Source organism: Vespa crabro, chromosome 24, assembly GCF_910589235.1.
Source record: "Vespa crabro chromosome 24, iyVesCrab1.2, whole genome shotgun sequence".
In the NCBI taxonomy this organism is placed as follows: Eukaryota; Metazoa; Arthropoda; class Insecta; order Hymenoptera; family Vespidae; genus Vespa; species Vespa crabro.
Window position 1 is genome coordinate 2,202,377 of NC_060978.1, and position 27,500 is coordinate 2,229,876.

Here is a 27,500-nt window from a genome sequence, read left to right on the forward strand (position 1 = left end):
ATATTTCAAATTTTTATTATCCTATCGCTTATAGTAAACAAGAAAGAATTAAAATGATTCAAGGTATTTTAGGTCGAGTTTTAAAAGCGGTCTAGGTCCTCTCTAATGCTTTATTGACTTCGTTGCAGGCCTGGGATATAACTCGGGCGAGCGAAAAGACCCTACCTAACATACTGGCACTCTTAACGATTTTTCATTTCTCGCGATTATTAGATATACATGAATATACGTTTTATAACAATAGAAATATTATTTATTACTCATAAGTAAAGTAAATAATCGTTATGCACGTATGGATATATTTAAATATATTCAAAATGTATATTAACATATAATATTAATATATACAAAATTCATAAGAGAAGAAAGAAAGAAAAGATAAGAAAAAGAAAAGGAAATGAGAGAAAAAAAAAATATATATAGATTTTTTACTCACCATAGCAGAAAGATCCGAAATATTATTCGTTGTTGTCGTAGGTGCTGCTTCCGTTTTATCGCATAGGAAGGCCGCAACAATAGCCAATAGGAATAATAAACTTCTTATGGTTCTTCGTGCCATGCTGCTTCCTCCTCCTCCTCCTCCTTCTTCTTCACAATGTAACGCCATCAAAAAATGGGGAAGAAATGAACGACAGAAAGGAAAGAATGAAAGGGAGGAAGGAAAAAGTAGAAGAAGAAGAAGGCAAAAAAATATATAATAATAATAATAATAATGATAAAAAGAAGAAGAAGAACGTATGTACGTCACACGACGAGCAAACTTTGCGTCCGTGAAACTTTAGTTCTTCTCAAAGACAATTCTCTCTCTCTCTCTCTCTCTTTCTCTCTCACTTGGAACTACCCTCTAGCGCACACGAGGTCGATCAATAATACCAGTCTCTCAGATTCGAGAACCGAATGCGTCGAGAAGTGTGACACGCGCGTTCGAAGGTCTTCCTGAATTGCAGGACACTTCTTTTTTTCTTTCTTTCTTTTTTGTTTCCTTGATTGGTTTCTCTCTCTCTCTCTCTCTCTCTCTCTCTCCACACAAACACGGCGTGTATGTGTGTGTTGTGTGTGTGTGTGTGTCTATATACGCGTGCGTCCTTTAGATCTTCTCTCTTTATTTTTACGTATCACCTTTTTTTTTCCTCTCTTTATTCTCTCCGTTTTATACCTTCTTAAGAAGTGAGAACGAACGAGAAGATTCGAAACGTTTTAGAAATAATCTTCTTTTTCTTTTTTTCCTTCCTTTTTCTTCTTCTTCTTCTTCTTCTTCTTCTAAACGGACATACGCATATTATTCATGAGACAGATCAAAAAAGGAAGAAAAGGGAATAAGGAAGAAGATATTAAGAAGACGATGAAAAATTTTTCCCCACGATATTAATTCCAACGATTAACGTAATAACATATATATATATATTTTTTTTTTTTTTTTCTATTCACTTTCTTTCAAACATATATGAGAGGCTTTCTTTCCTTTTTCTTTCTCCGATTCGTCTCCCTTAAAATTTCCTTCTTTCACAACACCAATTCCAATCTTTTTTTTTTCTCTCTTCACGACTTTTCTCTCAGTATCTCTCTCTCTCTCTCTATATATATATATATATATATCTCTCTATATCTCGTTAATCTCTTCTACGAACTTAAGACTCGTTCTTCCGATCGAAATCGAAATAAATAGAATTTCTTTTTCCCTTTCGATCGTTTCGTCACCGTAAGGGATTATTAACGGAGGATGATAAAAAAGGGTGATAAAGAAAGAATTGGGGTTGGTTTTTCTTTTTCCTTTCGTGCTGGAAGATCGGACTTGGATCCTTTTGTATTAATTCTTCTTTTTTTTTCCGGAAGATGTATATTATATTAGGAAAAGGAAATATATATATATATATATTTATATATATATATATATAAAAAATGAAAAAGAGGAAGAGAGGATTCGTCAAAAGATATAATAACGCGCACGACCGAGAAGTACGCGGAGCTGGGACCGGAGTCGACCGCCACTCTGAATCACAATCAGTCTGGCACTGACTTTTATCGAGACCCCCCACCATACCTCCAGCTCGACACACGAGCGACCAATACACCACTGCCACTGCCATTACCACTACCACTACTACTAAAGCGATCGATACGATCCAACTTCGAGTGGATGGATCGGATCTATCTCCTTCGTCGATCCGTAGAAAAGAGATCTTTTCTTCGAAAACGAAGATGTCGGCGCTTGCGCTCGATCTCTAATCATTTCTCATTTCAAAGGAATATTTATAATAATAAATAATTATTACGATAAAATTCTTCGACTTTCCTCTTCTTTCTTTTCTTTTCTTTTCTTTTCTTTTACTTTCTTTTTTTTTTCTCTCTCTCTTCCTTTCTCCTTTTTCTGCTTCCTTCTTAACAAACCCCATAATCGTCATTTATATTTTTATTTGCAAAACAATTTTTCAACTAATTTAAAAATTATAACGCATACATTTGTGAGATTTTTTTCTTTTTCCTTCTTTTTTTTTTTTTTCTTTTCTCTTGTTAACATACATAAATTCATGCTTTTCAACGATCGCCTCGAAATTTAGTATTATAAAAATTCACGTATATTTATTACTTCATATGTTATATTTTTTTTTTTTTTTTTTTTTTTATATCACATATTATGTCTTTTTATATTTACAATTTTACATGTTTGTGATTTTGCATTTTATCAATGTATAATATTAAAATGATAATACAATTTTCTATGATATAATAATTATCGATAGTTAAACTCTAGACAAACTTATTATTTTAACTTTAAATAATTATTATATATATATATATAGGGACGTGTACAAGAAATATGTTTTCTCACTTTTTCCTTTTAGTTTCAAAATACTCGATAAAAAATATATATATACACATATCGCATTGTTTATATTTTTTATTGTTATCTAAAGAACATCCCTCGATAAAAGTCACTTGTATTCTTCTCTCGTTCTTTAGAAATATTGAAGAGAAAAATTTTTGAAATATGAAAATTAAATTATTAAAAAAGAAAAAAAAAAAAAGAAAAAAGAAAAAAGAGAAAAAAGAAAAACAAAGAGAACAGCTGTTCCGAGCAAAGCACACACAGATATCTACGTGTGTTGTTGTTGTTTGCTTCGGTGGGGTCCGTCTTTGTTCATTGACAAATGATCGTGACAAAGAATGACCACCATGACGATCGAACGATTGGGAGGTCCTAGAAGTGCTTGTTTGGGGTAGGTCATTATCATTTCTAACGATTTTAGGTTGTCATTTGGTATGTCGTTTTAGTTTTTTGTTTTTTACTTCTTCTTTTTTTCTCCCAATTTCTTTTTGCCTTGTATTTTTGTTTTATTTTTATTTTTATTAATTTTTTTTCTTCTTTCTTTTCTTTTCCTTTTTTTTTTCTTTTTTGTTCTTTTTCGTTCACGTGAATACATTTTCGAAAGACGACATAGCTTGGACGAAGGCTCTTGGACTCGACCGAAAAAAATCAATGTTAATGATGGCGCATGATGGTTTCGAGGGGGTGTCACGAAATAAAAGCTATAATAATTAATGATCCGTTCGTAAATGGTGTAAAATTAAAGTACTATTTATTATCACGAATATTATTTATGATTATTATTATTCGCTTAACAAATGTCGATTTGAACGAAAACGATACATACGTAAGATATAGGGGAGTACTCGTGCATTTGTTTAAAAGTGCATTCTCTCGTGTTATTTGGAATGTTTTTCTTTTCTTGTTTTATTTTTTTCTCTCTCCTTTTTTTGACGACGCGTACGTGCGTCGACTGTCCGAAAGAGTGGAACCATGATATTAAAAAAAAAAAAAGAAAGGAAACAAATAATTTCGAATGTTAAGTCGATTCATTGACGTAAGAACGTTCGTTATGATCTCGTGACATTTCTTTTCTTTTTCCTTTTTTTTTTGTTGTTTTTTTGATTTTTTGTTTTTTTTTTGTTTTTTTTTTTCTTTTATTTCTTCTTTTCGAGTTGCGCGTTATATATTTTTCACAAAAGTTTTCTATCGTTTTCTATTTTTCTCTCTTTTTCTACCGTAAACATTCTCGTATCATTTCACGAGTGCACGCATACGATCTCTACGTTTTATGAAGAGGAACAAATCATACAAGATTTTCTTTGAAGATCTATGTTGTTTATTTTTTTCTTCTTCTTCTTCTTCTTTTTTTTTTTTTTTCTTTTTTTATATAATGTTCTTCCCTCCCTTTATATCTATTTTTTTCGTCGTGTATCCTTTTGAAAATTGTTATTCATCAAGACGAACACATAAATTCGTCAAAAACCTTCGAGAGTAATCTCTCTATCTCTCTCTTTCTTTTTTTTTATACTCTCTCTGTTATACCAATACGTAAACGTTTACGTTTAATCGCACAGTTCGGTGGCTTCTAACAGTGTGCATCTTTCTTTGATTTGTCCGAATAAGATCTACGTAGTAGACGTTCTTTTTCTTTATAGGAGCACTTAGAACCGTAATGTTCATCCTCCGCAATGCGGATTCTCCGTATTATTATTATCTCATTGTAGAATATAACATTCGTCATTCTATTGCTATTACATATATATATATATATATATAAATATAAATATACATATGTACATACATATATACGTATACGTTATAATTTATATATTATAACGAGATGAATTTGAATGAAAAAAATTATTTCAAGATTATTAATACATACTATTTGTTAATACCATTGTATGTATCTACGTATCTCTTCTTTTATCAGAATGTTCTTTAAGTATAGGAAGTTAAATGATTAACATCGCCGATGGTCTATCTACTTACATACTTTGAATTGATAATAACCAAACTGAGGGACGGATAATGGAAATTGACAATTGTCAATAGAGAAAGGACAAATCTGATGACAATTTTATTATACATGAATACGTTAGAGATAATACCGATGAGGTTATATCCTATCGCTATATTATTCTTAACTTCCTTTTAGAATCGAGGAAGAAACGAACGAACACGACGATTACTATTACTATCACTACTACTATTACCACTACTACTATTATTTTATATTTCTATTAACAAACGAGGAATACGCGTAATTTTCATTTCTGAATCATGCAGCTTTTCAAACAATCCAAACCGCGCTTTCCGTTCCGAAGAATTCCTTTTGCGAGGCCGACCAAAAGCGTTTATACTGTTTGCTTCATTACCTAGGATCGAGTTCGGTGGACGAATTTTGAATGCAGATGAACTTCGAGTGACTAACCCGTTCGTTCTTTTCTTTTTCCCTTTTTTCTTTTCTTCTCTTTTTCTTCTTTTTGTTTTTCGATATTTCTTTTTCTCTTTTATTACATTATTATACTTATTTCTATTTCTCGTGCTTTAATTAATAAACTCACCTTATGCTTATGATAAAACGATCTTGTAAAAGATTTATTTACAAACTCGATGAATCCTTGATAGAACCATGATAGAAGACAATGAAGAAACAACTTGGACTTGTTTCATTATCATCAAGTATCATTATCATCATCATCTTCAACATCATCATTATCATCGTCATATTTATTATCTGCAAATGAGAATGAATTTATTGAATCCGATAAAAGACTTCCTCGTTAAATATTTATGTAAAAGTCCGAATATAAACGAAAAGAGAATAAATAATAAGAGTCTCTCTCTCTCCCCCCACTCTCTCTCTCTCTCTCTCTCTCTCTCTCTCTCTCTCTTTTCCTCTTTCTCTTTCATCTTTTACGACGTTTTCCTTGTTCAAATGACACGTGTTTAAAGGTCGGTCATTTTTGTTTTGAGAAGTTCATAAGATAAAGGGAACGCGAATAGGGTGAGAGAGAGAGAGAGACAGACAGAGAGGGAGAGAGGAAGAGAGAGAGAGAGAGAGAGAGAATCGTACGCATGTGAACATTATACGCGAAATTACGAATCATCAAACCACAGGACAATGAACGTGTATGACTAAGAAAGTCGCGCCATTTTTGACTCTGTTCTTTTAATTCCGACATTTCGTTTTATATATATATATATATATATATATATATATATATATATACGAAAAAGAAAATAGAAAGAAACTTCCTGAAAAAGGAAAGAAAGTCTTATAGTAAGTTATAGAAAACTTCTAAGGCGAAGGAGTTAAGTCTTCGCGAAGGAAAAAAAAAAAGGAAGAGAGAATGAAAATATATAGAAAAATCTAAAAAAAAAAAAAAAGAAAAAAAAAAGAGAACGAGATAAAGAGAGAAAAGGGATAGAATGGAAAAAAAATGTAGAAGCTACGACGAATACGGACCAATGCTAGTATAGTTGGATCATATCGAAGGTGAATGATGAAGGAAATGAAAGAAAATCAATAGAATCTGTTAAATAAGTGAGAACGACGATCGAAAGGGATCAAACGAACGACGATATTATTTACATTAAATATAAAATTGTACTCGTGATTATTTATTTATTTTTTCTTTTTCTTTTCTTTTTTCCCCCCCCCCCTTTCTTTTTTTCTTTACTTCTTTTTTCTTTTTCTTTTTTTTTTTTTTTTTTATTTTTTACTTTCCTCCGGCCGACGTACGAAAGGAAAAGAGTGATTCTCCGAGAGATTTTCTGAGAGTCCCATCTGATCCGCAAAGATACGATCGTCCGACGTGGAGAATGCATTTGCATTAATTCAGCCATGTGGTCGAATTCCTATTTAAATTTGGCCAAACCCAGACTCCGACCTATCTAAGGGCAACTTCTCTCCCTCTTTCCTCTTTTCTTTCTCTCTTTCTCTCTCTTTCTCTCTCTCTCTCTCTCTTTCTCTCTTTCCTTCTATATTTTAAAAATATCTTTGTTGTAAAAATTCAGATTTTAAGATTTTCAAAGAAGAAAGAGAAAAAAATCATAACAATTATTTATTTCCTTTGACCAAAAAAAAAAAGAATCAATTTTTCTTTATTTCAAGTCAATTGATTTTCACTTGAAAAAGAATCACTCATTTCGTCAAATTTCCGATATATAAATTGATTTGAATCATAAAATGTTGCTCCTCCTCGTGCTCTTTATCGACAAATATAAACCTTCTTTGTAATATGATCGTTAAAATAAATTCATAGAATGATTGAAAACTTTATCACGATGAAACGAGTAATATGATAAACTCGCTATACTTCCATTCGAAGGTTCATCGAGAATCAATGGTATTTTCCATAGAATCGTTATGGGATATATACAAGGTGGGACATTTCGACGGAAACAATTTCCATATATTTTGTATCGTTTATCGGCGATAAACGAGATTTAATTTAAAAAGAAAAAAAAAAGAAAAAGGAAAAAAAAAAAGAGATGCTTTCTATGATAAACTATATTTTTTTCTTTTTTACAAAACTACAATTTTTCACGACGACGATGATAATAATAAATACGATTGTTTGCTTATCTCTAAAGCAATAATAATAAGCAAATTAAAATATTCAAGTCTCTTTATTTGAAATCGATCCAGCTTGTATAAAAAGTACGATAATGCATTACATATGCAATGTAGAATAATATTTGTCTTATTCGATTCTTTTGTTCTCTATTTAGCGAAACATCACTCATTGACTCATTTGATCGAACAAATCAAACTGATTCGCGCATGGATTTGTCGTGATGTCGTGTGTAGTCTGATAATCGTACAAATGGACAGACAATGATGGATAAAATATCGGAATCGGTATCGTTAGACGATGATTCTTAATATGACGTAAAATCGTATCAGTATGAATTCCATTTCTTAAATGTAATAATAAATCTTCAATGATGTTTAAGAATTATTGATACGATATAATTCGTATTAAATAATATTTCTTCACAATTGTTAACAATCTATATTTTCATAAAATCATTTTAAACGTTCGACATTGTTAGACATAACGTTATCGTGAGTTCTACAACGAAAGGAAATTGCGTTAAATTCGATAGCTGACGAATCGGAAGTATACGTACATATATATATACATACGTGCATATATGTATAGATATAAATATATATAGACACACACACACATTTATATTATATATATATATATATATATATATATATATATATATATATATATATATATATATGTTGCAACTTACTACGCGAAAGTAATCAGGATGTTTACTGGCCTCATCATTGATAGTTATTTCCTCCTAGTATTTCAGAAGAAAAAGCATCGAATGTAATGTAAGATAAAAAGAGAAAGATACAGTGATGGGGAGAGGAGTGGCGGGGCGGGGCAGGAGGGTGAGGAGATGGGGGAGGAGAGAAGAGGGAAGAAAAAAAGATCCACGTTTGGGATTTCGAGACGATCAGCCAGCACGCCGCACCTCAAAATCATGACTGCTTTCTGCTTTTGCTTTTGTCAACATATCTTATGTTCGTTTCTAATCGCTTTTTCGAACCTGCTAACTCATCTTTACCTTTTTCTCTCTTTCTTTTTTCTTTATCATCTTGAAAGGGTTGGTCAAGGCTAGTTTAAGGTTCCCATTTGATGAAATCGAATCCGATCTCTAAAGAATAATTATTAGGATAAAAAATATATCCTCGTCTTATGTACAACGTTAATAATATATGATAAATTAAATGATAAGGAAGAATCGGTCTATCCTTATCGAATAATTATATATTAAAAGGAAATAACAATTGTTTATTTACTTATAAAATATATCAATCAAATTTCTCGATTTACTCTAACGTTATAATAATAATAATTATTATTATAATTATTATTATAATTACTATTATTATTATATTATTTTATTCAGCTCTTTCCCCGCTTCGAAAAAAAAAAAAAACAATTGGCAGAAAAAGGAAAAGAAGGAAGTAAATACATAATACGAAATTAAATAAGATAAAATTAAAAAAAAACATATATATATATAGATATATGCATATAAAATACGAAAGATGCAAATAAAGAAAGAAAGAGGAGAGAGAGAGAGAGAGAGAGAGAGAGAGAGAGAGAGAGAGAATGAGTGAGTAAGTAATAGAGAGGAGCGGTAAAGAGTGAGGGATCTTGTTCAGCAGAGAGACTCGACAGGAACCAACTCATCGTAACGGCGTTTATGAATGACTCACTGTCGTACGATTCCTAGTAGATGACCCGAGCCATGCCTCGGAAGTTATAGTATATCGGACTCTAACCGGTTCTTCCGTCCTTTCTTTTTCGATCCTACTAAGCATTTCGATCCATGAGTCAAGATAGTTTCATGTCTCGTGAATGATCGTTAAAAGATCATTCCCTTTTATCTCTTTCCATTCCTATGGTTTTCTTTTTCTTGATTTTTCGTGGTTAACAGGACAATAAATCTTCATATCGTGAACATGAAAGATATCGTGACCATTCGAGATCATAATATTTCGATCGAAAGAATTTCAACTTGTCTTTTACTTGATCTTTCGATCTCGATTTTGCTAATTTCCTTTATATATATATATGTTTATATATGTATGTATGTATGTTTATTATTAAAACTTCTTTGAAACGATAATAAAAATAATTGATTTCTATATGATATGGATAAAACGAACGTTTATTTGTAATATTTATCATGAAATGAAATACGCTTCAAGCTATTGGATCGATTCAATCGTCAATGAAATTTCTAACGTAGTCATTATAGAATTCGAGAGAGTTAGAGAGAGAGAGAGAGAGAGAGAGAGAAATACGATTCCTGTTAATGAAGCATCTCTCTCTCTCTCTCTATCTCTCTCTCTCTCTCTTTTCTGTCTCTGTCTGTGTTTCTATCATTAACGAGAATCACTCGAGAACCTGTTTTGCACGATGAAAGATCGCACTGTTCCTTCCACGTAAGCAATACGTATTTAATTCTCTTTAAAGATTGATCCATTTCTACGAATCACCAAGAGTCATCTACGACGATAATAATATTCCATGTTTTACGGAAATAACGTACATTGGAATCAACCGTGAGTATTAACGATCAACGTGATCAATTAGAATGATTTTATTGACGATTCCACGATATATAATGAATTTTTTTTTCTTTCTTCTTCTTTTTCTTTTTTTTTGTTTTTGTTTTGTTTTTTTTTTTGCACGTCACACAAGATACACACGATCGTACACGCTAATTTCTTTTCTAACATTTAATTCTCAACTTTTGGAATTCTTTATTCCAATCAGATCGATTTCAAATTTCATTTCTTATATCTATAAAAATTATAAATATTATTCTCTCATTTGTAATAATTTATTTTTTTTTTTTATCGATACCAATGATATCGATTAATGTTATATATAACGAAAACAACAAAATAGACAGAAAAAGAAAAAGAAAAAGAAAAAGAAAAAGAAAAAGAAAAAGAAAAACAATAGATCATAATTAATTATCAATGAAAATAGTTTATTAAACGTTTATTAATTTTTAATATTGACAAATTCGTTTCGATCGAAAAATTATTGTACGAATGTTTTTTTTTCTTTTCTCGTTTTTTTCGTACTTTTCCATGATGTGTGTCTGACGTGATCTCCGTCTATGACCTTGAATGCCGATTAAACGATTTTTCTAATGGAAACGTTGCTTTGAGAGAAAAAGAGAGAGAGAGAGAGAGAGAGAGAGAGAGAGAGAGAAACAGAAGTTCGTCTAGATAAACCAAAGTAGCATGCTACGAGAAGTTTTCTATCGTATTCAGAAATCTAGTTCGTTGCTCGTTCTTTTACCCAGTTATGCGTCTTGCGAACAGGAAATCTGTTACAATTGGATAAATGGTTTATGTATACATATATATATATATATATATATATATATATATATATATATAGTGTATATACGTATGCCAGTATCTGCAATTGCAGCTGTCGACACAACTTATGGAAATTCCTCTATGAACCATCTCTTCACGACGTAATTCGCGTATTCATAATACTTACTTTGTATATACACACACACACACATATATATATATGTATATATATATATATCTGTAAATTACATGCTTGAAAATTCTGATATATATTGCATTATAGCATATATACATATATAACCTAAAAAGAATATTAACACGTATGTGTTAATGTATTCACTTGTAAGAACAGATAATTTCAAATGAAAAAAATCTAATTTCTATGAAAAATTTAATTTCACGTTATCGATTCTAATGAAACTTCTAATGAAACTTCACTTTGCCTTTTAGATTTTATATGAAATATTATATTTTATTCGTAAATAAAAATTAATAAATTTATTCGTGTTGATGTCTATACATATATATATATATATATATGTATGGTCACGTGATATATGCAAGGTGACGCATTATACACGTGTGTCCAATGAGCGGCCCCTAATTTTTCGACGCAACCAATCAACGCTCTTTTTTTTTTTTTTCTTTTGTTGGTTAAGATCCTTGTTAAAGATCCTAATGATGCTTTTCCTCGTCACGTTAATTACAAATATAATTAGGATATATTTTCTAACGTAAAGAATCTTTCAATATATCAATCGATTCGCAAATAAATAATTTCAAATCGATATTGTTAAAAGACGTCGTGATAAAGTCTCTTCAAAATAAAATAAATAATTACGTGAAAAATAATATTATGCGAGGGTATGGATATATATTTCTTTACAATTTTTTATTCATGCTTTCGAGCATTATCTCAATAATTATCGAATTATAATGATTAATTTCCATCGTTTGGACTTGAAAAATATTCGTTTAAATAGTTTTTAAATCGATAGATCATATTTTTAACGTTTCGATATTTTCGTATAAAATAGATCGAAAAATTATTAAATTCGTGGAGGTTGCCATTTTATACATGTGACGTAATTGCGCATGCGTAAAGGGACCACTTGATATTAATAATGTTGATTCTGCCATTTTGACTTATTTCGTGATACCGATTGCAACAAAGTTTCGTCGTCCCGTTAATTACAGGTAATTAGTATATTATTTCTAATGTACATCCTTCTTTTATATATCAATCGATCGGCGAAAAAGCAATTTTTACGAGTGAATGTTCACAAATCGTGGAATCCGCCTCGTTCGAAAAATATCAACGAAAATATAATTCGGCGTCTTGGCTTCCCTTGATGATATTTCCTATTTTCAATTTTCTCATTATATTTTTGCAAATATCGATACTTTTCTTATCTATTAAAGACGATCTAATTAATAATCTTTCATCAATTAATCGCATTAATTTGTATTTTGTCTTATATACGATTTTCATATATATATATATATATATATATATATATATATATATATATATATATATATATATATACATACACACACGCATTTCCATATGTCCTGCGTACATATGTATACGACGAAATTAATTTCTTATTTTATTAATATCGATCTAATATGTTTCAGATTTTTGAAGAGGTCCTTACTCAAAGAAAATTATGCAGTAAGCTATAGAAATGATATTTAATGAAAACCTTTCTTCACGTACACGTAAGTCTATCTATTTTTAAGTATATATATATATATATATATATATATACATATAAAGCGTGTGTAGCCTTTAATAAAGAAAGGAATAAAAGAACAGTTTTAAAATTTACCTCATCGATCGGGGATAGACCATCTTCGTCGACGGTCTGTTAGTTACTGCCAAGAATCATAACAAGAAGGAAGGTTATAAATGTTATATACATTTCGTTATACTTATATATGATGTATGTACGTTCAATGCTTTGTTTACGTTTGATTTATATAACTATTCTGAGAATTTAGGAAGTACGGCTAATGTATATAATCAAAGGACAATCGAGAGGTCGCTTTTGTTATACTAAAATGTTTTCTTTTCATCCTTACTAACGCGTTACGTAGCAGTTCTCGTTCGTATAAGCAATTATTCAGACGTGTTCAGATCTATTCGCATTTCATTAATATTATATACATATTAATATTCAATATATAAATATATATCATTTATATATTAAATACAATGAACACATTTAAATATTATCTCTCTATAGATAGATTTTCTATAGATAAGTAAGTTTAAATTTATTCTATATTAATAATATTCTTGAATTTTATTTGATTATTATTCATCATATTCAATTAATTTGTCGACTTGGATACATTTGATAACAATTATCATGTAAGTACATTATTGTACAATTCTTTATATACAGTTTATATAAGCAAATTTTTTTTTTCTTTTTTTTTTTTTTTGTAGAAATTTGAATTACATTTCTCAATTAATATATGAAAGGTTAGATATTAATTTTAATATATTACATATTGAATACTTAAATTACATATATACATTATATTTGTAAAAGTACACTCATCATATATATCCAATATAATATTTTTTAATTAATATTTATAACTATTTAATAATATTATATATATAATATGTATAATTCATTTTATAATAAATTATATATATATGCAAGTATAATATAATCTATGTGTGTGTGTGTGTGTGTGTCTGTGTGACATATGATCATAATTAAGTTTCAATTTTAAATGTCAAATCTTATCTTCAACTTTGATAATTAAAGTGTAGTATAACAAGATAAGGAAAGGATGAAGAATTGAAATCATTTTTTCAACGTAAATATAAGTGAAAGTGTATAAAAAAATGCATCAACGTTTATTCATAAAATTTCTATATATATATATATAGAATTTATAAATATTTATCGTACATTATATTTGTTGTTTCATTGTTAGCTCAGTTCTTCAATTCAAGTGGATGATTGACAGTATTAGAAGTATAAACGTAAGCACCTAAACGACAAGCATACACATCGATAGGATGATTCGAGAGAAGGATATATTTAACGTGTATTTAGTTCATTTTTTTCCGCACCTCCTGTTCTCTCTCTCTTTCTCTCTCTGAGGTCACAAAGGGTGAACAGCCTTAATATTATAACTTCCGATATACTTGGTGCGTCACTTTAAAATTGATTTATTTTTTAATAAAAATCATTTATCTTATCGATATCGAATACACGTGATATAAACAATCGACGATTGAAAATAATATATATTGTTTGCAAAAATATTTTCTATTATTTCATTAATAAATACATATAATTGATAATATTTTAAGAGATATATTATTAATGTCATTTAACATTTTATATTACGTCGTAAAATTGTTCTCGTACGTACATACATACATGCATACATACATATATATATATATATATGTACATATGTATATACACATGGCATAAGTGAATCCTCGAATTAATGATGCATCGTTCGATGCACAGCAGCCTCGAAATTATCTCTCAAGATACTCATACTATGAAGTTTCGATCATTTTATGTTGACGAATGTCGTAGAAGGACTATGGTCCTTGTTTGTTGATATACGCTTTGGAATACGACGTTCTTTTGTAATAAATAATGTCTATATATATGTATGTTGAAGTGGGAGGGTGGAGGAGGAAGAGGAGGAGGAGGAGGAGGAGGAGGAGGTCCTCTGTATAATTATACCCAAGGACGTGCGAAGAGAACTTCAATTGTATTTCCTGATTACGAGTGTATCCTTCGAAGGTTGACTAGAGAAAAATGTTAATGGGAATTATAACGAGAGCAATGATCGAGAATAATCGACGTTATATAACATTTAAAATATATTAATTTATATTTCTTAAAATATACATAATTCGATTCGTTTTATAGGATTAATTTTTTTTTTTTTATTTTTCTTTTTATTTTTTTCTTTTAGAGAAGACATAAGTTTCTAACTATTTATATAACACTATTCAATATTATAATTATACAGTTATAATGGGTACATGCATTATCAAATATTTATTTTATTAAAAATCACACACACACACACACATATATATATATATATATATATATATATATATAATATTATTTATTATTAATGAAAAAAAGAAAAGAAAAATTAATAGAGAGATCTTTTTAATAAACTTTTCATTGAAGATTAATGTTTGTCGTATATAAATTATATTTATTACAGCTTAGGTATATAATACTAATATAAATTAGATATTAGATAATATTTCTTTTAGATAGAGTTTGAGTGAAAAAGTGTTAATGTTTATCGATGATTTGTTAAGCTTTTCTTTTGTATTTCTTTTTTTGTTTTTTTAGATTGACAATATTTATTTTAAAACGGTCAACAAAATTTAGCAATACAAAAGTTTATATTTATTTCTTGACAAAAGCTCCGTTTCCTTTCTAATCCTTAATTCGTTTCAATCGATTAGAATTTTTGCCATTGCGAATTAATTCGTCGCGAACTTTTTTTCATAAAGTGAGAACCCATTGTTATGTATTATAATGAATGTATCTTCTGTTTAAAAAAAAAAATTAATACCTCCATATTAATTCATTAATTATTATATTTAACAATTAATTTTAATATTATATTTAATAATTATTCAAAAAAAACAAAATCAAAGTATATAAGTTACTTCGTCAATTTTTCTTTTTTGAATCTTTGTCCTATGTATTTATTTATTGGAAAAAAAAAAAAAAAAGAAACCACGAAAAGTAAAAAGAGAAAAAAAGAAAAGAAGAAAGAGAGAATAAAAATAGAAGAAAAAGGGTGAAAATAATAATAAGAGAAAAAGAAAAGTGGAATCTTTTCTAATCAGATTGAAGGAGGGATCTCACGGTGTGTAAAAGTAAAAGAAATTTTTTATTCTAGGCGTAAACGTTCTCTTCGATGACTATTAATCGTTACACGGATGAATCCCGCGATCTCTAATCTACGTGCGTGCGATCTATAATGTTCAGAATTCGAAAGGCCGGAATTATACTGTGCGGCATCGCGAACAGTCGCGTTTCCGCGTACGCGTTCTTGTCTCCTCCTATACAACTTTGATCGCACGTAAGGCACGTGCCTCCTGTCACTTTTGCTGACAACGACTAAGGCTGTTCCTGTTATTCCATCTATCTGAGACATGTGAATATTTGATTAAAACACATGCACACGTTCATTTCTATTTATCATTCTCTTGTTCATTGTATTTTTAATAATTGATGATATCCATAATGTCGATATATGAATACGAATATTATTATTTCTTTTTTTTTTTTGGTTTCTTTCTTTTTCTTTTTCTTTTTTTTTTCAATTATTCTATATGAAATATTATTGACAATCGATTTATATTAGAATATTAATTTTTTATTTGATAAACATATTTATTATATTTACACGATAATATAATTTAATTAATAATAATATATATATATATATATATATATATAATAATAGTATTCGTTTAAATATTTATTTCTTATATTTATTACGATATTAATATAGATAATTAAATGATTATATTTAATTTACGTAATACAACATCGTAACGTTATGAATATATAATGAAATAATAATTACAATAATATTATGTCTACGGTATAAAAGGAAATTTATAGAAAAATTATATTTTCAAATCGTATTAATTTCCATCTAATCTTTTTTTTCGTGTTTTTTTTTTTTCTTTTCGTTTTTTTTGTTGTTGTTGTTTTTTTTTTTCTTTTTTACGTTTAAATTCTTTTATATAATAAATGCTTCCTGTAAAATAAAAATATTAAAAATATTTATCGATCATTGTGGAAAAAAAAGGCTTGGATCTATGTCATCGTTTCTAATTTTGGATAATTAGATTACGTCACGAAGTAAACTTCTGTAATCGTGAATCAGCGAAGGTGATCGAGTGTGAAGAATATTATTACACGGACGATCGCCGCGATATCGAAATCTCACTTTCTTAGATCGTAGTTGACGCAATTTTTAACAACGCGATGACGACGGCTCGATGCGCTTCGTCAGATTTATTGCAATTGTTTTATGGCAAATGTAGCTCGAGTTACGTTTAATTTTTTGTATCCCCTCCCCTCCTTTTATTTATCTCTTTTTTCTTTTCTTTTTTTCTCTCTCTCTCTCTCTCTCTCTCTCTCTCTCTCACGGTTAAATGTAATATCAAGGTTCTTCGTATTCTTTCGATTTTCATGCATAACAATTTACTGTTATTCTATTTTAATCATGCTCGGACTTGTTTGCTCTTCGGAAAATATTTAATATTATCATTAATCGTTGGAATATATTATACTATTCCATATAAAATGAAATTCATGATTTCGTTAGGTCCATGGTCCATGGATCATCATGTATTCTGTCGATATATATATATATATATATATATATATATATATATATATATATTTTTTTTTTTTTTTCTTCGAACAATTTTCTCTCGACAATGTTTCTCATTAATATTCATAATCTTTTTTCCCGAAATAAAAAAGAAAAAATATATATAGTAATCGTGTCCGAAGTCAATTCATTTGTAAATATTTAAACTTTTCACTTTGATCACACATTCTCGTAATACAAGCTAATTGAAATATTATATGTAGATATGTATGCGTATAGGTATATCGTGTTTGGAATTCACATTTCAAAGTATCATTGATAAGAAAGCTCTTTCTTTTTTTCTCTCTTATAATCTCTCTTGTGCGTCAGGAAACGTGTGAAACTTTAAACCGTTCGTCGACAAGCTTTATCTCTTTCTAAGTAATTTTAATAATAATAATAATAATAATAATAATAATAATAATAATAATAATAATAATAATAATAAGTATATACGAGTTGTACGTAATTTTTGTAATAAAATTTAAACATAAAGACACTTTTCGGTAAATAAATTTCTTCGAAAGGTGAATGAATTTCTTTGATGTTTCCTCATCAAATGTTAATGCACTTTTCGAGGAATCATTTCATTCTGAGAAAAATTATTTGTTATCTTCTTCCTTTATATGTTTCTTTTCTTTTCTTTTTTTTTCTTTTTTTTTTTTTTTTTTTTTTTTTAAATCATTCCAATCGATTAACGAATTAACGATTACACTTATCGTACGAGTTTTATTTTTAATCAAGTTAACAGATCGAAATTGCACTTTAATCTTTCACTTTCAAAATTTGCATAATTTGTATCTGATATAACATAAATATAATTAGGTTTTAATTTCGTATCTGTTTGAAAATGAAATTTTACTTATCGATAGTATCGTATTAATATGATTTGTTCCTTTTTTTTCTTTTTTTTTCTTTCCTTTTTTTTTTTTTTTTTTTCTTCTGAATGATAGTTTCGTATGATTAAAGGTCGTAAGACCAAGCTACCGTTTCTCTATGCAAAGAAGAAAAAGAAAAAGAAAAAAAAATTCAATATGCCGTAGACGATTTCTGTATTAACGTTGAATTATTCAAACGATTTCCCAGATACAACAAGGTCGCTTGAACGAATCCCTTCGCGAGAGAGAGAGAGAGAGAGAGAGATTCACTATGCGAACTCTTCTTCTCGTGGTACTTTTTCGGAACGTCAACGTGTCCGTAAACCTTGATCGTTTTTAGAATCATTTGATATGTAGATCTTTCAGTCTCTCTCGTTTTTTCCAATCAAATCTAAAAAAAATTCAAGTTTATTATCTTAAAAATTCTTGATCATATAAAACCTATATGTGATACAAAAGTAAATAATCAAGAGTTATAACAAAATATATATATATATATATATATATATATATATATATATATATATATATATATATATATATATGGATAAAGAAAATGAATTAACAAAAAGAAGAAAGAAAAAAAGAAAAGTAATTTTGATTCGACACTTTGAAAGATTAAGTGAGTATTATTTGATACGTTAATTTTGACTTTGCCTTATCGTCTCTAATTTTCAAAATAGAATATTGATACCATGATAGATTTAGAAATGATGATTTAATTTGCTCATGTAAGATTAGATCTTAGAATTTAATTTGATTCATTTATTTTTACGGAAATTAATTTAATAAGATTGTACGATTAAAGATTTCGAATTTTGACGTACGATCAATCTATTGAATTATAATTTCACATAATAATTAATCGTTATGATTAAAGGCTGTTGCATTTTATTGTTGAATTAATTAACCGATAGGAAGAAAAAAAAAAGTGTTGTAATAATTACAATTCACGTTCGCGTAACAAATATATCCTAAGATAGATGTTGTAACTTTTTGTTTTTTGTCCATTCAAAATGTGTGCATTAGTTAATGGAATAGATATATTATTCACACTGTATCATTTCTTTGTGACAGTCATCGTACGCGGAGGAAGATAATCGAAAATCAAAACGCGTTTCGAGTCCTTAAGTTTTTCCCCCGTATATGCTTATATGTATGTATGTATGTATGTATATATATATATATGTATGTATATATGTAAAATAATCTACATACTATATAAACTTAACAACCGACAACAACGCTCAATCGTTAAATTTTCTTGCTTTTGGATTTCACTCGTGGGACCTCGAATAGAGACAAATGTCAAGGTGCTTTTGCGGTTTGTCATTATTTTTTTTTTTTTTTTTTTTTCTATCGCGAAATTCTCTCTCTTTCTCTCGCGCACGCGCACGCGTTTAAATGGAACTTTCTTTATGCTTAGTTAAGATCTTTTTTCGAAATAGAAAAAAAAGAAAAAAAAAAAAAAAAGAAAAAAAAATACCAATCAAACGTTTCATCTTTTATGATACGATTACGATAACTTACTTTTTTACTTTATCATAGTTATACATTATTATGCATAATAATAATAATAATAATTATTATTATTATTATTAAATAATTAATATATTATATAACTAATAACTCTATTCATATTATAATAAATTATAATACGGTATTATAATATGAATGCTAAAGTATTATTATATATATATAAGTATTATTATATATATACTTAATTAGTTTGTAGTTTTGTTAATTTGATAAAAAGAAAAAAAAAATTATTTAATCATTATCAAAGAAATTAATCAAATGCGCATACATTGTAGAAGCGCATTATCGGTCGCATTTTCGATTCTTGTTTTTGTGTCCTTTTTTTTTTTTCTTTTCCCCCTTTTTTTGTCCCCTCCCATAAACTAACCCTCATAAGATCTCGTCGAGCTGGGAAAAGTTTAGCGTTGGCATTTCTTATATTGATGCAAAAAGAGGGATAAAGTGCGAGAAAGGCATGCCGGAGGAACGATTCGCGGCTCGTCCTCACCAAAATGAAAGATAAGACGCTTTATGTCCTCACCAGCATAAATACATTCGAATGGCACGCATTTGAAGATATATAGACACGCTACGTAGGAATGCAATAGAATAATTTTATCTTCGTTGGATTATTTTTTCTTTCTTTCTTTCTTCCTTCCTTTTTTTTTTTTTTTTTTTTTTTTAAGATCATTTTCTAGTTCGACATTCAATCTGAAATATTTCTAAAACAATATATGCTCATATGAATGATACAAATATACACGCGTGCGTTCTTTCGTATAGATAAATAATAAAATTAAAAATTTTTTTCTTTTCTCTCTTTTTTTTTTCTTTTTTTTTTTTTTTTTTTTTTTAAGATCATTTTCTAGTTCGACATTCAATCTGAAATATTTCTAAAACAATATATGCTCATATGAATGATACAAATATACACGCGTGCGTTCTTTCGTATAGATAAATAATAAAATTAAAAATTTTTTTCTTTTCTCTCTTTTTTTTTTCTTTTTTTTTTTTTTTTTCCTTTCTATTCACTCGCACATTATTTTCCAAAATAATATCATTAATATTACGAGGATAAATTATTAAAATTCGATGATGTTTAAGAATTTATTTTAAAAGATTGAAAGAGAGAAAACTTTCTTCGCTTTTTTTTTTCCTTTTCTTTTTATCTTTTTTCCTTCTTCTCTCTTTTTCCTTGCTTTCTTTTTTTTTTTTTTTTTTTTTTTTAAGTATCGAGGTAAAACGACATTACCGATGAATCAGCAACAATCTACGAACGGCGGTCACTTTAATATTTATCGTTCCAAAAGATTTATCGTGAGAAGAGAGAAGACGAGATGGACCTTCGCCTTGCGCGCGTGGACGGTGCGCCAATTTCGGAACACCCAGTATATATCCCAGTATTTATCATTTACGAATGCAGAGCCTGACGAGAACAACGATCGGTGCTGGCCATGGATAAGTTCACTGATCCCGTGTCGTACGAGAAGAAGCAGCACATGCTGTTGCTTTTGCTTTTGGTGCTCCATGTCATGCAGCTTTTTCGAGGTTCGCCATGGTTCATCTAAAGTATAATTTCTCAGAGATTGGAATCAATTAATAATAATAATAATAATAGTAAAAATATATATATATATATATATATATATATATCTACGATTATTATAAACAATCTAAATATGTACGCATATTCAAAACTCAATGGAATTTTTTTGCGAAATCAAGAAGAATTCGAATGTAAAATACTTCAATTATTTGGAGGAACAAACAATGATCGATCGAATGTAATTTTTTTTATTACTGAGATAAAGAAAATTTTCCTTCGATCGTGCAACTCGTCGAAAATCTTTTTCAAATATCTCGGCGATATCATTGATAATTTTTATTAATAACAGATTCATTTTACTCCGTAAAAATCTTAAAACTTAATGTCGCATTAAATTAAGGAAATGATTTTTTTCCTTTTTTTATTACTTGAGATTTAAAAAAAAAAAAAAAAAAAAAAAAAAAAAAAAAAAAAAAAAAAAAAAAAAGCTATCCCCAAGGCGAATAGTATACTTATTATCATTTGATAATCGTCGCTTCGATCTCGTCTCACGGAAGCTCGGAATTAATCAATCAAATTTCAGCTGTACTTCGTAAAACAATCCAATTTTCGAGTCGTTCTTTTATAATCACCCGGTATGAGTAAATATTTTATCGTCGTTCTATGCATCAAGTGTGAGCGTATGATGAAGTTCAAAAAAAAAAGGAAGGAAAAAAGGGAGCATGCGTTACGTTTTCAAGGGTCAAAAAGTGTTTTTAACAAAAAGATACGTGGATAATACTACGTTCGTTCAATGTCATTGCCGATGACAAATAACTTTCCAAACGTGATATACAAATAACGTTTACGATCGTAGACACGTAAAAGGAGTCGTCAACTTCAAATATAATAAATGCATGCGATCGGGGAAGTGGGAAAGGGGGAGGAGGACGTGTACATCGAGAAAGAAGACATTAGACATTTAATTTGCTATGATGATATATATATATATAGTACTTGAACGAGAAGAGCTTTTGAAGATCTTTGCGAATGTTCGATCTCTGAGTTAAAGGGGGAGTGAATAGATACGTGTGTGAGAATGAGAGAGAGAGAGAGAGAGAGAGAGAGAGAGAGAGAGAGAGAGAGAGAAAAGAACACACTTGAGTTGTCTTACCTCTTACTCTCACTCTCTTTCTATTTATTTCTCTTTTCTTTTTTCTTTTTTCTTTTTTCCTTTCATTTTGCTCTTGGTCTCGCATTTTCGAGGACAATAAGGACCTTGAAAAATCCTTCGGTTAGTATCGCCGACATATTCCCGCAGGAGTCATCCCTCTATTATATTTAAATTGGACGAGGCATAATCATCGTATACTTACATATATTTATATCACTATGGAAATGTTGTGTCTGTATTAGAGATGAATATTCTCATATATATAGTTACAAGACATACTATTATTCATACTTACACGTGCATACGCACATACACACATACATGCGCCTATTTTATCTTCCAGTTTGATTTTTTTTTTTTTTTTTATTTCCCTTCCAGTTATTATGCATCCATTTGTCAGCTGTACCGATCTACGATCGGCGGAAGTGACAAAAGTTTATTTTTTTTTTTTTTTTATATATATTATTCATTTTAATTTCTATGCCACTTTCTTTCCCTTTCTCTCTTTCCTTTCTCTCTCTCTCTCTCTCTCTCTCTCTTTCTCGAGAATCCTCCTTGAGAATTGTTCCAAAGGGAATTCTGTCCAAAGATTCATTTTCCCGATAGAAAGGTCATTAATTTCATCGAGATTTGAAAGATGTCACGTGGCAATCATCGAAAACGATTTTATCTTAGAGTTAGGTGAAGATAATGACTCATATAGAAAGTGAATAAAACATAAAAAAAGAAAAAATATGAAAGAAAAGTGTAAAAAAATTTGGGGAGATTTTTGAAACGATTTTATTTATTCATTTATTTATTTATTTATTTATTTATTGTTTTTATTTCTTCTCGTTATGTTTAATTCGTCGAATCCAGGATCGCATTTATACATTTGAAGGCTTTAAACGCAACAATTATTATGACATCTGACGTGTGAACCTTAAAGGAATAAATCTATTTCGATTAATTCAAATTCATACGCATTCTTTTATTTTTATTTCTTTTCTTAGTTATTTTTTAAGACTATCAAAAATAAAAGTTAACATTGTTTCATGATAACTTATTTCAATGAAATAAAAATAGTACAAAACAAGTGCTACTTGTGTGTGTGTGTGTGTGTGTATGTGGTATACGTATGTGTTGGAATTTAACAAGACAATAAAAATAAATAAAAGTGAATCGGTCCAAATTTGAATTAAAAAGAAGAAAAAAAAAATTTATATTGTTGTTCGTCATAGGGAGTAATATTAAAATATGATCTTAGAGAGAAAAAGAGAGAGAGAGAAAAAGAGAGAGAGAGAGGGAGAGAGAGAGAGAAAAAGAAAAAATGTAAGGTCTTAACTTGAGCCTAATGCGATTTATGATAAATGCGGATCTGGTTAGATCGGAGATTGAAATATTCATGCAGAGAGAACATTGAATTATACTTTTATTATATTCATAAAAATTAAAATGTACACACCTTAATTAATTAATTGTTTTTTCTTTTTTTTTTTTTTTCTTTTTTCTTTCTTCTTTATTAAGTTTTATACTCGTTATTAGCCTTCTATGCAAATATCGCATAGTATGTATAATATTTAACAATAGAGGTAATAGATAACCTCGAGACGAGACGGACTTACGAAACGAATACACGAATTTTATATCCGAATTATTTTTTTTATTTTGTCCTTCTTTTTTCTTTTTTTCTTTTCTATTCTTTCCTTTTTAGCTATTATTTTTGATAAGACGACGGTACAACAAAGTAAACATTTCTCTTTTCCCCCATTTACTTATTTCATTAATTACTTTTAATAATAATAATAATATATATATATATATATTTGTGTATGTGTATGTGTGTGCACATATATATATATTGACTGCTTACAAAATAATACTATTACACAGTGTACTCGTACGGCGTTTAATTATTTTTTTTTTTTTCCTTTTCTTTTTTGCATTAAATCTTCTATTTTTATTCCCTTACGATTCGTGATAGGTATACGTATATGTATATGTATTTTTGACGAATGGACATATTTTCTATTTTTGTTCCTCCTCGCGTTTTCCTTTTTCTTTCTTTTTCTTTTTTTTCCCCTTTCTATATATATATATATTCGTTTATGAATATTGTCAGCCCATTAGAGACGGCCTTAGAGACGACATATTTGAAAATTACGTTTTTCTATTTCCGACGAGAGAGACAGAGTATGTATGTGTATATATGTGTCTATGTGTGTGTGTGTGTGTGCGTGCGTGTGTGTGAGAGAGAGAGAGAGAGAGAAAGGAAAATGAAAGAAAAAGAAATATGATTAAAAGAAGGAAATCAAAAAGTAGAATATGATTTTACGATACTACGATACATAGTATATAAGAAATAGAAAAAAGAATAAAAAAAAAAAAAAAAAAAACAAAAAAACGACGAGAATTTAATTTTTCTCCCATGAAACGAATACATGAAGAGAAAAAAAAAATATATATATATATGTATATGTTATATCTCTAACTATATTTATTTTTACGCTATACTCGTGCATACGGGGGGTATTGTCTCTCTCCTGGTGTCTTCGTTCTTTTTTTCTTCTTATACTTTTATTTTTTTTTTCTTTTCTTTTTTTTTCTCTTTTTCTTTTTAACAATTCTTTGCTCGTCTAACAAACGAGAATGAAGTAGACGTATTTTTATTTTTATATTTGTATTTTTTTATCTCTGTGTCTGTGTTTTTGCATATATGTATGTGTGTGTGTGTGTGTGTGTGTGTGTGTGTGTGTGTGTGTCGATAATGAAGCGCAAAGTGGGAGACAGAGTAAAGAACAACGTGTACGTACATTCGTGAAGGATGATGCGTATTCGTTGGTTTTATGCAAATCTGTTGATCATTCGCGTTCATTTCTCATTCTTCTTGGCTACGTTCCGTTAGAAGTGCAAGGAGTATAATCGTGAAAATGGCTGATGAAGGAAAATAGGTATGAAGGATGATTTTTCGTCAACTCAAGTAGGAGATACATACATACATACATACATACATATATACATACGTACGTACGTACGTACATACCTACGGATCGGTAATATCGTGTAATTTTTTTTGTATGCTGCAATGTAATTAGAAAAAAGAAAGGAAAAATAAAAAAAAAAGAAAAATAAAATAAAAAGAAAAATAAGTAAAAGAAAAGAGTTTGAGAAAAGAACTGACAAAAATGTTGACAAGTCATTAGATTTTTTATATCGTACGTTTACCAGTCTATCACTGACGTGTATAAGATCATGTATATGTATATATATATATATATTAATTTAAAAATGTTCGTACCAATAAAGTTAATATCGAAGCGTTCCATTGTCTCAATCGAATAAACTTTCGAATATTTCTCAAAATCCTTTCAGTATGTTACTCGATTTTAATCGACCATGAAGTTTAGACAAAGGCTATTTACCCTTTTTTTCCCATGTTTTCATTGTTTACTCGTTTTCTTTTTATTTATTTCTTTATTTATTTGTGTTTATTCTCTCTCTCTCTCTCTCTCTCTCTCTCTCTCTCTCTCTCGGATAAAATGCTCGTTATAGTGAAAATGTGTTCGAAAGAATATTATACGTCGTGATCTCGTAATCGCTATCTAATATCTACGGACTGAAATTGAAATTCTCACTGGACCATTTACTTATTATCTTTTCTTTTCTTTCCTTTTCTTATCTTATCTTTCTTGTTCTTTTTTATTTTTTTTCTTCCTTTTCTCTTCTCTTTTTTTTTCCCCCATCCTTCTCTTTTAATCTCTCACACTCCAACACTCAAACTCTCATCATTTATTTATTTATTTATTTATTTATTTCTTTTTTTGTTCTTTTTTTTATTTATTTATTTATTTATTTATTTTAACTTACGCTACAGACACGATGCGAATTTAAATGTGCCGCCTAACATAAATGCTTTCACAACTCCCTCTAGATTAGTTTTATTATACAACACTTGCTTGATATATTCTGTTTTTAATTCGTTCCGAGCGCAGTCGTAAGTAAATGACGATTTCTATTTTATCGATGAATTTCGACGAAATCATTGGAAGTATATGATTTTTTTTCCTTTTTTTTTCCACTTCTTTGATTTTTTTTTTTCTTTTCTATCTTCGTTATGATCGTCTTATTTACATGGAATGTTTAAATTTATATATATATATATATATATATATATTCTTTCGAAAAAAATTTTTGAATAATTTTACAATATTCATACGTAATCCTGATTTCAGAACGTCATTGGATTCGTTAATTGAAAAATCGAAGCGAAATAAAATTGAAATATTATTCATGATTAATAATATAATAATTAAATAATTAAATGCTCATTGAATTAATAAAATTAATCGAAAGAAATCGACAAAATCGGTTGCGTTCAGAACGATACTCGCTGTTTTCGATGTAAGAACGATATTTTCTTTTCTTTTTTTTTTTTTGTTTTTTTTTCTTTTTTGCGAATCGATTATAGATCTCGGATCGATTTGCCAAAGTTTCATGCACACATACATATATACATACATACGTACGTACATACATATATACATACATACATAGATACATACATACATACATACATACATACATACGAAACACATACATACATATACGTTCCACATTAGTTTTTCTCGTTTCATGAAATATCGTTCGGAGCTTCTTCTGTTTTTTTTTTTCTTTTTTATTTTTGTTTTTGTTTTTTCTTTCCCCCTTTTTCTTCTTTTTTTTTCTCACGAGAGTTTACACATCACAGCTCGATACATTGAAAATTGGCATTTAAATACCGATTTGTATGTTCTTTCCTCTTTTTTTTTTTTTTTTCTTTTCTTTTCTTTTCTTTTCTTTTATCCTTTATCTTTTCTTTATTTGCCTTCTTTAATGACACAATGCAAAAATAGGCTTTCCTATTTCCTACAACCAGATCAAACACGACACAGCGCACTAAAACGATCTACAAAGAAATTCCGAAAAGAGATTCTTATAATCTATAAATATCAATTGTTTCCTCGTATCCCTCTTTATTTAATTTATTTAATTTATTTAATTTATCTTTTTTATTTTTTTATTTCTTCCTCTTCTTCTTTTTTTTTTTTCCCCCTTTTCATCGTCCTTTTTTTCTTTTTCTTTCCCACTTCTTTATTCCCTTTAATATTCGGCAAAAAGAAGCTTTCTCTTCGCACATATAAACTCGAATCCTCGATCGTATTCGCAAGCGAATGGAATTCTCCATTTGTTATTTATCTTTCGTATCAATTTTGAAATTATTTTCTTTTTTTTTTTTTTTTTTTTTTCTTAATTTTTATTTTCATTTTCATTTTTAT

General features: G+C 28.8%; 2 protein-coding genes across 5 annotated transcripts in view; one reads left to right on the forward strand and one right to left on the reverse strand.

The window, feature by feature from the left end:
- The window catches only part of LOC124432304 (matrix metalloproteinase-14), a 41,420-nt gene extending 39,412 nt beyond the window's left edge, over positions 1–2,008 (reverse strand). For 2 of the 4 annotated variants that reach the window (XM_046981128.1, XM_046981129.1), the window contains exon 1: positions 437–2,008. In XM_046981128.1, coding sequence (XP_046837084.1) covers positions 437–607 — 171 coding nt within the window. In that variant the 5' untranslated portion in view covers positions 608–2,008. The remainder of the gene's footprint in view (positions 1–436) is intronic. The other 2 variants (XM_046981131.1, XM_046981132.1) reach the window with 1 other exon arrangement.
- Positions 2,009–11,862: 9,854 nt separating this feature from the next.
- On the forward strand, positions 11,863–21,429 carry LOC124432281. Its single transcript, XM_046981072.1, has 3 exons — positions 11,863–11,891; positions 12,336–12,372; positions 20,738–21,429. The coding sequence occupies exon 3, from the start codon at positions 20,762–20,764 to the stop codon at positions 21,080–21,082; it is 321 nt and encodes a 106-aa protein (XP_046837028.1). The 5' UTR covers positions 11,863–11,891; positions 12,336–12,372; positions 20,738–20,761; the 3' UTR covers positions 21,083–21,429.
- The last annotated feature ends 6,071 nt before the right edge of the window (positions 21,430–27,500 follow it).

Excerpts from the sequence above, each read along its gene's own strand:
- LOC124432281 (XM_046981072.1), top strand. The coding sequence starts at position 20,762 with ATGAATCAGCAACAATCTACGAACGGCGGTCACTTTAATATTTATCGT.